This window comes from Pristis pectinata, chromosome 9 (assembly GCF_009764475.1).
Source record: "Pristis pectinata isolate sPriPec2 chromosome 9, sPriPec2.1.pri, whole genome shotgun sequence".
In the NCBI taxonomy this organism is placed as follows: Eukaryota; Metazoa; Chordata; class Chondrichthyes; order Rhinopristiformes; family Pristidae; genus Pristis; species Pristis pectinata.
In genome coordinates, this window is record NC_067413.1 from 59839131 (window position 1) to 59854060 (window position 14930).

The 14930-nt window shown below is 40.0% G+C and overlaps 1 protein-coding gene across 2 annotated transcripts in view; it reads left to right on the forward strand.

The window, feature by feature from the left end:
- LOC127574165 (matrix metalloproteinase-16-like) overlaps positions 1-14282 on the forward strand; it is a 188997-nt gene extending 174715 nt beyond the window's left edge. For both annotated transcript variants that reach the window (XM_052022935.1, XM_052022936.1), the window contains exons 9-10: positions 718-833; positions 11025-14282. In XM_052022935.1, coding sequence (XP_051878895.1) covers positions 718-833; positions 11025-11359 — 451 coding nt within the window. In that variant the 3' untranslated portion in view covers positions 11360-14282. The remainder of the gene's footprint in view (positions 1-717; positions 834-11024) is intronic.
- The last annotated feature ends 648 nt before the right edge of the window (positions 14283-14930 follow it).

Sequence of the window (14930 nt, forward strand, 5' to 3'; positions counted from 1 at the left end):
GCTCGCAATCTGAATTCTTAAGCATTAACAAGCCCAGAGGATGACTTCCACTGACTTTGCAAGTGTAAGATCTTCCTTGCTGGTGAGAGAAGATTACTATGAAATGGAAAGCTTGCTGACAGACTTTTGTCCATAAAATATTTGTCAAGAAGCATAGTATTCAACAAAGGAGTAGTTCTCATAGGGCTGCTACCTACCATTAAAGGACAAAGAAAGAAAATGTTGACTGTATAAGAGTGTTTTTATAATTTTATGCCTATGCTTCGGCAGCATGCTTGATTAACCATTATTAGAAAATTGTATACACCAAGTGTTCAGTTTCTCCATGGGCCTTGCTGGCTGTTGAGAGTTCCAGCCTGGAGCAGAGTGCTAATAATCTACATCCTCTGTTTGCAATGGTACAGTTAAAATACATGCACAGTATATGAGTTCGAATGTGTGAAAGAATTGGAGATTCTACTAGTGAAGAGAAAACAAAGAAAGATGGTCCTGTTTGAGGCCTGAAGTCACACTAATTATTGCAGATGAAACCCAAGTTGTTCAGGTGTAAGATCATCCAGTTTAATGGAATACTTGGACTTTCATTCATCAAGTGAATTTATGCTCCTCAAGGACACAGATTTTTTCATTTTTCTAATTCTAACCTTTGATAACTACTTAAGTTCAGCCTTAGAACTTCAAATTGTTTATATTTACTTGTTTTCTTTCTGCCTATAGGTACTGGAGATATAATGAAGAAACACATGTGGTAGACAGTGGTTATCCCAAATCTATTTCAATATGGAAAGGAATTCCTGAATCTCCGCAAGGAGCCTTTGTAAGCAAGGAAAGTGGTATGTGCAAATAAAGGCTTGATTGGCTGCTTTGGTTTTTACCTTGTTCAAACTTGTGCATTACTGTAAATCTGATTCAAAGTTTCAGGTAACTGATGTTTAAAATCATAAATATGGTAATGAAGATATTGCAGTAGTCTTCAAAAAAATCCTTGACTTTTACTTTAACTTCTACCAATTATTTTGATTAAAAATTTAGCACTGAAAGTTAAGGATGGACTTTGTAAAGCCGTACCCCTCTTAGCCATAAGTCCCAGGTAAGCCTGAAACAGGCTTGAGATCAACATAATCTGAATAGATGGAGCTCTTGAATTTTAAGGCTTCAAATTTGCACTTCCTGTCTTCTTGTATCAATATGTTAGTTGGGTGACTGATTCCAGCAGCTTAACCTTTAACACATACTTCCTTCCACAGAAATGCAGATAAGTGCACAGAAACTTATTTGGGCTCCATTACACATACACAATGATCTTGGCTGATTTTCTTCATAATGCTGTTATACATTCAAGTGTCAAAGAAAGAAAAAATCCATCTCAAAGTATCCAGCATTCAAGTCCTCTCACAGTATGATGTTTTGCCACATGTATCTATTCTGTTCATCAATATGATCGCACATTTTCCTGATACTTGTCTTTCCAGCTTGTTCTTACTTATTCATGCTAAGTTTTCAATCTCTGATTCTTCTTTAAAATTTACATTAAAATTTTAGGAACAGTAGAAGTAGTTCTACACTCCAGTATTCCCATTGTGGAATGACATAAAAAGGAATACATATCGGGAAATTTTGGAGCCCATTCAATAGATGCTAAATTCAATGCTTTAGAATTCCCTCCCTAAATCTCTTTGCCGCTCTTCCTTTAAAACCCTCCTTTCAATTAATCTATTTGACCAGCCTTAGATTATCCCTCCTGATCTCTTTTTTGGCTCGGCATCCATTTTCTCAATTTTGCCTTGGAATATGTTTTTTTATGTTAAACTATATGAATGTATGTATATTGGACATAAACAGGACACATTTTGTTTGAGTCTTCTGAGCTATACTTCCTGTAAACAATGATCTAAGCTGGACATTTGGCATTGTAGAATTACCCTGATATTTTATCTTCCTCTTGGATGACTTTCACCTCATTGTCAGAACTGTTCCACAGTTAAGTTGTCTGCTGCAATTTTCCAGAAAGATTGCTTCTGTTTACATTTCCAGCTTCTTCCATTGGAAAGTTCATTTAATTCCTGGCCCCTCATGCGTCCCCTTACCCCTCATCGTCCCTCACTCCTCTGAGACCTCTCTTCCTCCCACCCCACTTTCTCTGTACTCCTCCAACCCTCTACCCTCCCATAACCCCAGCTCCAACCCCTGCCGTGTCTTCACTATCCTCTCTGACCTTCCCCTCTCTGAGGTACAACATTCTGTCCTCAGCAGGAGCCTTATCTTCATCCCCCTATGCCCGCACCCCAATGTGTTCTGTGCCCACAATGATGCCAAGCTCTTCTTCCATTGCCTCCATCTCTGGGCCTACTTCTTTGCCAAGCGTTCCCCACTGATGACACCTCCTCCTGCCTTAAGCCCTCATCCTCTTGGATACCCCACTCTAGCCTTCTGCCCACTCTGGATCTTTTCATCTCTAACTGCCAATGGGACATTAACCATCTCAACTTCACCACTCCCCTCACCTATTCCAACCTCACTCCCTTTGAACGCAATTCTCTCCACTCTCTCCGCATCAATCCCAACCTCACCATCAAACCCACAGACAAAGGTGGTGACGTTGTTGTCTGGCGGACTGATCTCTACCTTGCCGAGGCCAGATAGCAGCTCTCAGACACCCCTGAACTTACCCCTGAAGCAGGACCCCACTGAGAAGCATCGGGCCACTGTCTCCCATCACCTACTTCATCACCTCCAGAGATCTCCCCTCTACAGCCTCCAATCTCATTGTTCCCCAACCCTGTACTGCCCGTTCCTACCTCCTACCCAAGATCCACAAACCTAACTACCCCAGTAGGCCCATTGTTTCTGCCTGTTCCTGCTCCACTGAACTGGTGTCCTTGTATCTCAACTCCATTTTGTCCCCCTTGGTTCAGTCCTTTCCCACCTACATCCGTGACACTTCACATGCTGTCCACCACTTCAACAACTTTCAGTTCCCCGGCCCTGACTGCCTCATTTTCACCATGGACGTCCAGTCCCTGTGCATTTCTATCCCCCATCAGGAAGGCCTCAACCTTGGCTCCATCTGCCGTAACAGTCAGGATCTCCCAGTGGCCAGCCATTTTGATTCTACTTCTCATTCCCACACTGACATGTCTGTCCATGACCTCCTCTACTGCCAAGCTGAGGCTGGCCACAAATTAGAGGAACAACATCTTATATTCCGTCTTGGTAGTCTCCAACCTGATAGCATCAACATCGATTTCTCTAACTTTCGGTAACCACTCTCCCCTGTTCCCCTCCCCCTTTGTCTTCCCTTATCCCACTGGCCCCATTACCCCTTCTTTGCCTTCCCCCACCCCCATGACCTGCCCATCACACACACCTTCCTCCCTCTGGTTCCTCACCTCCTTCTCTTTTTTCCATATTCAGATTCCATCTTCTTCAGCCCTTTGCCTCTTCCACCTATCACCTCCCAACTTCTCTCATCTTTCCCACTTACCCCCCTCCCCCACCTATCTTCCCCCTCTCCCCTGGATTCACCTATCACCTTCCAGCTCGTGCTCCTCCACCTCTCCCCACCATTTTATTCTGGCTTCTGCCCTCTTTCTTTCAGTCCTGTTGAAGAGTCTCGGCCCAAAACATCGATTGTTCATTTCCCTCCATAGGTGATGACTGACCTACTGAGTTCCTCCAGCATTTTTGTTGTGTGTTGCTCCAGATTTCCAGCATCTGTAGTCTTTCTTGTGCCTTCCTTTAATTCAATGCTTTTCAGAATTTGTTCATTTAGTATTAAACGAATATTAAGAACCATTAAACTGATTATCTGAAGAGGTTGGATTTGGTAGATGTAAATGCCTCTAACTTCACTCACCAAAAAAATTACCCAATTCAACTTGAACACGGTGAAAGAATCTACCTCTATGTGGGATGAATCTACCTCTATGTGGGAGTCACCCATATATTTATTTTCCTGTGTAGTCCCAAGTTTCTTTTCAATTTCTCTTTTTTGAAGACTGAACCCTTGTCCTCCTAGATGATGCAATTTTGTTACGACAAATAATATTTTAAGAACAGCTTATCCATTTTCTGAAGATTATTACAACTTCTACAAAGTTCTCCCATGCCTTGTTTCTTTCGATGCAAAAGTTCAGTTTTCTTGGTAAATTCTCAAACTTCTACTTTCCAAAGGATTAACTTATTTATTTTTCTCTATACACTCTTTCCAAAGTCAGATTGTTCTTTCAAATTTCATAATTTCAAATAATGTTTAAAATGAGGCTAATCTAGTGTTTGAGGCAAGCTTAGTAATAGCCATTCTAACCTATACAGAAAACACAACAAAACACAGCTGTATCAAGAGAAGTAACCTTCTCAATTTTTGTCAAAAAATGAGGTTTTGGGAGGGTTTTATAGAAATAAGGCAGAAAGTGGAAGGTAAAGAGAATGGAATCTGGTAAATGAAAGCAAAGGCATTAATGATGAGCAAAAGTGGAGAGGTGGGGTTGGAGGGTGGGCTAGAAGAGGTACAAGTGGAAAGATCGAGAGTAAGTTGGTGAGGTGATAATGATGAGAAAGTTGAACAGTGCAGTGCAGGACAGAAATTATTGATGGAATGATTAAAGATATATGTTGGAATCAAGTTTGCAGGTGACAAGAACAGGGAGGTAAAATATAGAAACATAGGAGCAGGAATAGGGCATTCAGGTCTTTGAACATGCTTCATCATTCAGTACAATCATAGTTGATCCTCTTTCTCAAAACCATATTCCTGCTCACTCCCCATATTCCTTACTGGCTTTTGTGTCTAGAAATCTATCCATCTCCTTTTTAAATATACTCAGCAAGTAGGCCTCCATAGCCTTCTGTGGTAGAGAATTCCACATGTGCACACTCTGTGAAAAAATTTCTATGCCATCATGAGATTTTGATTCCAAGATCTTAGACTCCCCAACCAGTGGAAGCTTCCCTATTTGCAGTCTTTCAAGCCTTGTCAGAATTGTATATGTTTCAATGAGATGTCCTCTCCATCTTCTAAACTTTAGTGAATACAGGCCTAGTCAACCCAATCTCTCCTCAGACAACAGTTGTACCATTTCAGGAAATAGTCGGGCAATCTTTGTTGCAAGTATATCCTTTCTTATGTAAAGAGACCTAAACTATACACAGTGTTCCAGGTGTGGCCTCAACAAGGGCTTGGATAATTGTAACAAGGACATCCTTGCTCTTATATTCAAAATCTCTTAAAATGAAGATCAACATACCATTTGCCTTCTTAACTGCTGGCTGCATCTGCATGTTTGCTTTCAGTGACTGGTGCACAAGGACACACAGATCCTTTTGTACATTAACGTTTCCCAATCTATTACCATTGAAGAAATATTTTACCTTCCTATTCTTTTTTCCTATCAAAATGGATAACTTCACATTTAACCACATTATACTCCATCTGCCATGTATTTGCCCTCTCTCGTTATCCAAGTCACCTTGGAACATTTCGCAATTCACAATCCCACATAGTTTTGTATCAATAGTAAAAAGAAATATTGCATTTGATTCTTTCATCAAAATATTTGATATCTATTACGAATAGCTAGAGCCCTAATAATCATTAATCCTAATAATCACCACATGCCACCATGAAAAAGATGCATTTATCCCTATTTTCTCTTTCCGGTCTATCAACTAATTTTCAATCCATACCAATATAATGTATTATCTCTAATCTCATGTACTTTAATTTTGGACACTGACCACTTATGTGGAAATTTATCAAAGGACTTCTGAAAATATACCGCATCCACAGGTCCCATTAGCTGTTCTGCTAGAAACATCCTCAAAAAAAGTCAAATAGTTTTGTTAAACACAAATTCTGTTTCATAAATCCATGTTGACTTTGTATGATTCATAAATCCATGTTGACTTCATTGTTCATTCTTTCCAAGTATCTAGTGTTACGAACCAGCAACAAAAGAAACACACCAAGTCATGATTCAGTGTTAAAAACTACTTTAGCAATAACTACTTATGATAATAAGAAAAATAAAAGTAAAAATGTTAGAATGTTAGAAGTAAAAATGTTAAACCTTGAACATTAACCCCAAAACTAAACTCGTGTGTGTGCGGCAAAGTCCCAAACTCCAAGTCCAGGAATGGTTATTAAAATTCAGTTCAGCAAGCCGTAAGGTGAAACATGAGCAAAGGCTTCTCCAACAACCACCGTTGTCTGAAGATAAAACGTAGATGCAAAGGACACAGAGAGAGTAATTATGAAATCCAAATGTTCCACGATGGAACCCAAACGACACCTCAGTGTTTACTCGGTAGTGACTTCCTCACCCCGAAAAGCATCTGAATCGTGGTCGTCCACACAAATACCTGTTTCCCTCTGCAGGTCAGCAACAAAGTGAACTCCACCGGATTACTCCCAATTTCCATACGTAGATTGTAGTAACAGACACAGTTATTATTTCTCATCCATCGATAGAGAAAACTAGCAGGCTGGTGTCTCTCTCTCTTTTCTCTCTCTCTCTGCTCTGACTGACTACGACTGACTTTGTCAACAACGTCATTACGTCCTTTATCTTCTGTTGGCGTAAGCGCGCCACACAAACACACACACACACACACACACACACACACACACACACACACACACACACACACAAAATGCTCTATCTTAAAGGGACATTCACCTAGTCTGTAACACTAGTTTCCAAGTGCCTTTCATAATAGACTCCAGCATTTTCACTACTATTGATGTTAGGCTAACCTAATTTGTAGCTCCCTTTCTTCTCAATACCCTCCATTTTGAATGAGGTTACATTTGTCACCTTCCATTCGTAGGAACCATTCCATAATATAGAGAATTCTGGAAGTAGGCAACCAAAGCATCCACTATTGCCATGGCTATCTCTCTTGATACTCTAGGGTGCTGGTTATCAAATTCTATGGATTTATCAGCTATCTGTCCAATTTCCCAGCACTTTTGTTTACTAAGTTCCTTTCACTCTTTTCATAGACTTTTGGTACCCTTGCACTTCTGGGATGGTATTTGCATCCCCATCTGTGAAGGTGGGTTTCAGTGGTGGATAAGCCAAGATAGAAACAAAGATGGGCAATGGCACTGAAGTGCAACTACGCACTCTTTAAGGTGATAAGTCTGTAGAGTTCTTTTATGACAACATGATAGGAAGAGAAGACGGTAACCTTAAGATAAAAGTATCCACCAAACAGAAGTCTTAGAAAGATAAAATATCTTTATTAGTCACATGTACATCGAAACACACAGTGAAATGCATCTTTTGCGTAGAGTCTTGGGGACAGCCCGCAAGCGTTGCCACGCTTCCGGCACCAGTAGCAGGCTTATCTAATTAGTTCAAAGTGTGGCAAATCAGCAGTTTGAGGCCAGTTTCTCCAATGAGCAGGACTTTTTATAGTCAGTGAGTCATAAAGCACAGAAACAGGCCCTTCAGCCTAACTGGTCCATGTCGACCACAGCATCCTCCTTGCAAGTCCCAGTTGCCCGCATTCAACTCATAACCCTCCAAGCCCCTCTCCTCCATGTACCCATCCAAATGTCTCCTAAATGTTGCACTTATACCTGCCTTGACCACTTCCTGAGGCAGCTCATTCCAGGAACTCACTACCCTCTGTGTAAAGAACCTACCTCTCTGGTCTCTTTTAACTCTTTCCCCTCGTATCTTGTATCTGTGCCCTCTAGTTATGGACTCCCCAACCCTGGGGAAAAGACTATGACCATCCACCTTATCCATACCACTCATGATTTTATAAACCTATGAGGTCACCCCTCATTCTCCTATGCTCCAAGGAATAAAGATCCAGCATGGCCAAGCTCTTCCTATAACTCAGGCCCTCAAGTCCAGGCAGCATCCTCATAAATCTCTTCTGCACCCTCTCCAGCTTGACAATGTCTTTCTTATAACAGGATGACCAAAACTGTACACAATACTCCAAATGCGGCCTCACCAATGACTTATATAACTGCAACATAATGTCCCTATTCCTAAATTCGATGTCCTGACTGATGAAGGCCAGCATGCTAAATGCCTTCTTCACCATCCTGTCTACTTGCACGGCCATTTTCAGGTCCCTCTTCTCCCAGGTCCCCCTGTTCCACAACACTTGTCAGTGCCCTGCCTTTCACTGTATAAGTCCTGCCCTGGTTTGAATGTCCAAAATGCATCACCTCACACTTAACTAAGTTGAAATCATTTGCCATTCCTCAGCACATTTCCCTACTGATCAAGGTCTCTTTGCAATTCATTATAACCCGCTTCACTAACAACAAGACCCCCCAATATAGTACTATCAGCAAACTTGCTAATTGTGCCATGTACACTCTTATCCAAATTATTTACATAAATAATGAGTAACAGAGGTCCCAACACTGACCCCAGGGCACCTCACTATTCAGTCGGAGAATTGACTTTCAACCATCACCCTCTGCTTCTTATCATTAAGCCAATTCTGAATCCACCTCGCTAGTTCCCCCTGGATCCCATGTCACCTAACATTCCAGATCAGCCTGACATGCGGGACCTTGTCAAAGGCCTCACTAAAGTCCATGTAGACAACATCCACTGCCCTACCTTCATCTATCCCCTTAGCTACCTCTTCGAGAAACTCCAAAAGATTCGTCAGGCATGCACAAAACCATGTTGACTATTCCCAATCAGGCCTTGACTGTTCAAGTAATTGTGGATCTTGTCCCTCAGAATTGCCTCCAGTAACTTCCCTACAATGGAAGTCAGGCTCACCGGCCTGTAGTTCCCTGGCCTGTCCTTGCTACCCTTCTTGGACAATGGAACAACAGGGCTGCCCTGAGATGACAATCTCTGGAGTACAGATTGACCTTATGACTTAGAGGTAAAAGTGTCCCCATTAAAACTGATCTTGATGTTTCTTTGGTTCACCTGGTATTGCATACAATGCAAAATATTGCTGCACTTTGACATTGGTGCAGACATAGAATGTAAAAAGATATATTAGGTAGCTAATTAATAACTAAATATTTTTAACCAATAAGTAATAAATGTATATCAAAAGATAATTCTTAAGGGACTTATATACCATATTCACTCAGAGCTGGCCCTAGACTCTCCTAGAGTGGACTCATATGATGTACCTTTATACAGTTCAGTGCACAAGGCACAAGGGTTATTGTGAAAGCATGTCAACGATCATGTAGATGACTCCCCTCTCTCATATATGGGCATTACAACAATCTGCTTATTGTCTAGACTGTTCCATACTGGAGTAGTCAAACTGGCTTGAGTGATCAATATTTTCTCTTGTGCTACTGTATCCATAGTAACTACCCTAGCTACCATAAATGATGTAATTCAATTTCCACTTAAAAGTATACTGTCTATATGAATGCAGTTAACTATACCTGATCAGGCATTTTGTATTTACATATAAGTATCTCTACTTCAAGATTCTAACCCTGCTCTCCCTGCCCCTCCTGTCTAGAAACACTTAATAGGACTTAGGGATCTGGGTGTCCTTGTGCCCCAGTCACTGAAAGTAAACACATAAGCACAACGAACAATTAAGAAGCAAATAGTGTATTGGCATTCATTCCCAAAGGTTTGGTATATTAATTAAACCATTATGCTTTTTGTACCTGTCAAACTATCCTAACTCAGACATTTTCTTACTGTTATTCGTAAAATCCATAACAGACTAATCCACATTCTTTTTCCTGTTTTGATTCCCTACTTGTCCCTCAATCCAGGTGCTCACATTATTTTGAGGAAATTTTGAGCTTCTAAGAAGCCAAGCTTCACATGGATATTGAAGCCTAGTTTCTTAGGAACTGAAATATTATGACTGTAAATCCAAACAAGAAGCTCTTTAACAGTAGAAAAACGAATCAGATTGGAATCCTAAACAGATGTTTGCTGTCTCCTCCACCCACAGCAAACGTGCACAGATCAGCCTTGAAACAGCATGTGCAAAAAAAAGGGTTTTACATCATGTTAGATACAATACCTCTAAAGGAGTAGCAAATCCTAAACAAGAATTTAAGCATACTTTATCTTGGCCTTTCTTCTGATACTAGCAAACTCGCAGCCAGGTAAAAGGGACCTGAATGATTAACTTGACTTGGCTGCTGACTTCCCTTTGAGTCATAGAGCATGGAAATGGGTCCTTCAGACCAGTTAGTCCATGGTGGCCATCAAGCATCCAACTACACTCATCCAACACCAATCCCACTTTATTCTCCCCACATTCCCATCAACTCCCCACCAGATTCTACCATTCACCTACAACAGTGCCAATTTACAGTGGCTAATTAACCTACCAACCTGCACATCTTTGGGATGTGGGAGCAAACCAGAGCACCTAGAGGAATCCACACAGTCACAGGAAGAATATGCAAACTCCACACAAACTGCACCAGACCTCAGGATCGAACCCGGGTTTCTGGAGCTGTGAGGCAGCAGCTCTACTAGCTTCCTCACTGTGTTGCCTTCATGTGGCTGTTTCTAGAATGAAGATCCAAATGGGCTTGCCTCCTGTGATGCACTATCTCCAGCTAGTCAGCATTAAAAGGAGCTTTGTTAATCACGTCTCCACTGTGCCACCATGAAGATCAAATCTGTTCTATGACCACAGACACATCTCATCCTTTCATGACATCTTATTTCTAATCACATTTTGCACCATCCAGGAAGGCATACAAGTTGCTAACCCCTCTGAATGGTAGTTTTTTAAATCTACACTGTTATGTTTTACAGCTATTGAGGTAGCTAGCAAGCACCTCTCAGAGCTGGCGTGTTGTGAAAGGAATCAGTTTACATTTAACTTTTTAGATTCTTTGTTTTAGTTAGCCCTATAAAGCCCTCTTTCTTTTGAGCACAGAGTTCTGACCATACAGCTTGTTCAAAGTGCTGACTTTCCTCTTTCAGTTATCAATTGGCCTGTTGTATACTTTCAACAGCTTCAGTATCTTTTGAGTTAATGCTTATTATGTTAACCCATGAGACTGACTAACTCTGGTTTTAAATTTCCAGGGTATACATTTTTTTACAAAGGAAAAGAATACTGGAAATTCAATAACCATAAACTCAGGGTGGAGCCTAATTATCCAAGATCAATACTTAAAGAATGGATGGGATGTGATCGAACTAAGACAGGAGACAACGACAGACATGATACACATGATGATGTTGACATTGTGATTAAAATTGATAATACTTCTAGCACTGTGAATGCCATAGCCATTGTTATCCCTTGCACTCTGGCATTGTGTTTTCTGGTATTAATTTACACAGTGGTTCAATTTAAGAGGAAAGGAACGCCACGCCACATACTATACTGCAAGCGGTCCATGCAAGAATGGGTGTGATTGTAGCAAAAGGAAGCAACATGAAATTTCAAAAAGTGGGCAGTAACGCTGGAACCCAGCAATGAGCAGGCATTGTCTCTGCCTGAGACACATGAATCATGGCTGATTTTCTCAGAGTCGTCTGTTCTGAGCATGAGTGGAGATTATAAAAAAGAGAGAGGGGAAAGCTTTTATAATACACGGTATCACCTGTATTTCAGTCCTTTGTCTTTCTTTGGTGCGTCATTCCGTATAGGCCTTTTATCTGCAAGCTTGATGCCCTAGTGGATTTTGACTCCAGGTTAAACAAATGGAAAACCAAGAAATACTTCTCAAGACTGGTACTGGTGAATTGATTTCTTCCTTATTTTGGAGCAGCCTTTGAGAACACTTCTGGTGACTTAATCTTTTCTCTGGGCCAGGAATACCCTTGAAATTTTGCATTCATTTTCCAAAGTGGATCACTGTCTATCTAATGAGGAAATATTGCTGCATTTGATCCTTTTATGTACCAGACCAGGATTATAAAATATAGAAAATTGGATTGTTTCAGTAACAGGGGCCAAAATATCTGCAATATTGTTAATAGCCTTAAATATATTTTTCATCTTTGTTTTGTTAAAGCTATTCTGAGTAAAATCAATGTGTCGGATTTTTCAATTGCTATTGTACACAGATTTCAATTCAGAAAATGTAGAATTACAGTTAACAAGTTCCTATAGATTGGTTTTCAAGCTGCCATGCACAGGAGTTGTTCAAACTTCTATGAACCCATCAAGAGGGAATATTTTTAGCATCGATAATTAGGAATTGTAGAATGAGAAAAATGCATTCGTTGGGAAAAAACTAACAGTGAAGTGACTTCTACCTGAAATTGCTACCAGAATGACAGATATATATATATATACATATATATATTATATAATGATATGGATGAATTCATAATTGGTTGAAGAGGTGTGCATTAATGGACTACATACAATCAAAAGTGAGGTTGCTTTCTCAGCTGATTGTATCTTAATGCTCATCTGATATTTTTAACTAGGGATATTACATAAGAAGATGCTTGTTGATTGTCACAGAGATTAGTCTAATCTGGGCATGTCTTAATTGCCAATGACCCCCTGCATTTTCAATATTTATTGCTATTATATAAAGACTGGGCCTCCAGACAATAGCAGTGCAGCACAGCACCATCAGCATTCAGTATTAAGTGCATTAAGTGTACAAATAACAATTTACCATGTTACAGTGTTTAAAGTTACTCTTGCATTAACAGACAGGTAGAAACTGTAGAAGCCCACATTTGAATAAATTCTGTTTGAAGTTCTGTATGTCTTCACAGTCGAGTTTTGGATCAGTGCAATATCTTTGTACATTAAAATTTCTACATTTCACTCTCCACTCCCATTGTATGAAGACCAGAAACTCACTTCACTTTGCTCTGCAGCAGAGGTCATGAGGACAGAAAATATTTTTAAAAATTCAGCAATGGGTGATTCATTAGGCAAAAAGAAATCAGACATGGGCTTCTTTCAACTTCTACCTTAGAATAACAGTTATTGTGTTTTGATGTAGCTTTAATTACACCTAAAGAAAATTCTTTTCCCCCAAGGCTCAGTGACTGAATGAAATTTTGGATGCTTTTAACGGCTGCTTCCCCTGGGGGCCAAATTTGTCAATGGGCCGTGCACTGATGCAACAAACTAATATGTAACTCACAGAAATCAGAGCTTGTGTTTGTTTGGAAGTATGAGATAGAAGTGTTTTTTTAAACATACTTAAGGGTTTGCCTTTAATGTTAGTTCAATACTGTTTCAGACTATTACAATCTCTGAACATTTTAAATGTCTTAATTTAGAAAATGTTACTGTTCTTCATCTTTAAATTGTTTTCACTTTCTTCCTGTCTCTAGTTGCTGACCTTTAGCTGCCAACTATAAAAACAATTAACAGGAATGAAAACTAAATTGACATAATTGACTGGACCTATTATTTCCTGTTATTACCTACAGTTAAACATAATTGTACTTTTCAGTATGATCTACAGAATTGGAGTAATCACAATGCAGTTTATGGATGATCAAAGACATCTTCAAAGGGTTTGTTTGAACAAATGTTCTTTCCGTTGTAATTAGTTTTACACTTTTTTTGCGGTAATTCCAGCTGGCCATTTTATTTGACTTTTGTAAACCGCTAAAACAAGTGACTTGCAGAACAGCTTGATAGTAAGTGATTTTATTATTGGCAGATACAGATGGATTTTGTGTTGATATTCAGGGAAAGTCAACCTATTTTCCCCAAAACATGAGTTGTTACCATTTATTACTTTACCAGTTCATTGCATGGTCCTAGTGAATATAATATACTGAACTGGGATAGAAGTGACTTTCTTTAGGCTCTTCCAAATTAGTGATTGCTCGGAGGACAATGGTGGTCAAGGTAGGAGGAGAGTTTTACTCCATATATGAACATAGCTCATCATAGGTAATGGATTATTTATGTTTACATTTTCCTGCTAGAACCCTTTGACTGCTATGGGTGGTCATAATTAAACATACATCATGTTCAAATCAACACATCTGTTGCCTCACACACAACCATGGCAATCAAAGAGTTAAGGGCTGTGCAGTAACTGTTTTGTATTTATTGATTCATATTTATTTTCAGATTGTTCTTATTGTCAGCTGTAAGTGTCTTTTCTTGGGAAGGCTTTTTATACTATTATATATCTTATGTATTCAGCATCACTGTTTCACCATGTTGTATTAAAAAAGGAAAAAACTGTCAATAAATAGGAATCCAGACAAAATTCTTGGTGGAATTCTTTTGTCAATCAAGTTGGGGTCCAAGCACAGAGCCCTGCAGTATCCCACTAGTCGCCACCTGCCCTTCATAAGAGGACCAACCTTTATCTTTCTGCCAACCAGTTCTCTATCCCTGTCAGTATATGACCCCAATCCCATGTGTTTTAATGATGTATATTAATCTTTTATATACTGTACATACAAGATCATAAAGGGACATGGCAGAGTAGATGTTGAGGTGTTTCCATTAGTGGGAGATTCTTGAATGAGGGGACATAGTTCTAAGATAATCTTTCCAAACCAAGGTGCCTAGGAATTTCTCCTCACAGAGGGTAGTGAAACTCTGGAATTCTCTACTCTCAAGGGTTGTGGGGCCCAGATCACTGGAAATAATTACAGAGTGATTTTTTTGTTTGGTCAGGGAATTGAGAGCTTGGGGATACTAGCACAGAAAAGGAATTGAGGCTTGGGGTAGATTGGCCATCATCATATTGAATGGTGGTGCATGCTTGAGGGGCCAGGAAGCTTCCTTCTGCTACTATTTTCTTCTGCTTTTATGTATTTGTGAGTCCAACATTTGGAAGCATCTGCAGAAACAATAAAGTGGTGCAGCAGAAGCATGCTGGGCCCATAACCCAGAGGTCGATGGATCAAAACCATCCCCTGCTATTCTTCAACTGAAGATTTTGGGCAGGCACAGTAGTGTAGCAGTTAACATGACGCTATTACAGCACCAGCAACCCAGGTTCAATTCTGGCCACCATGTCAGGATTTTGTCCATTCTCC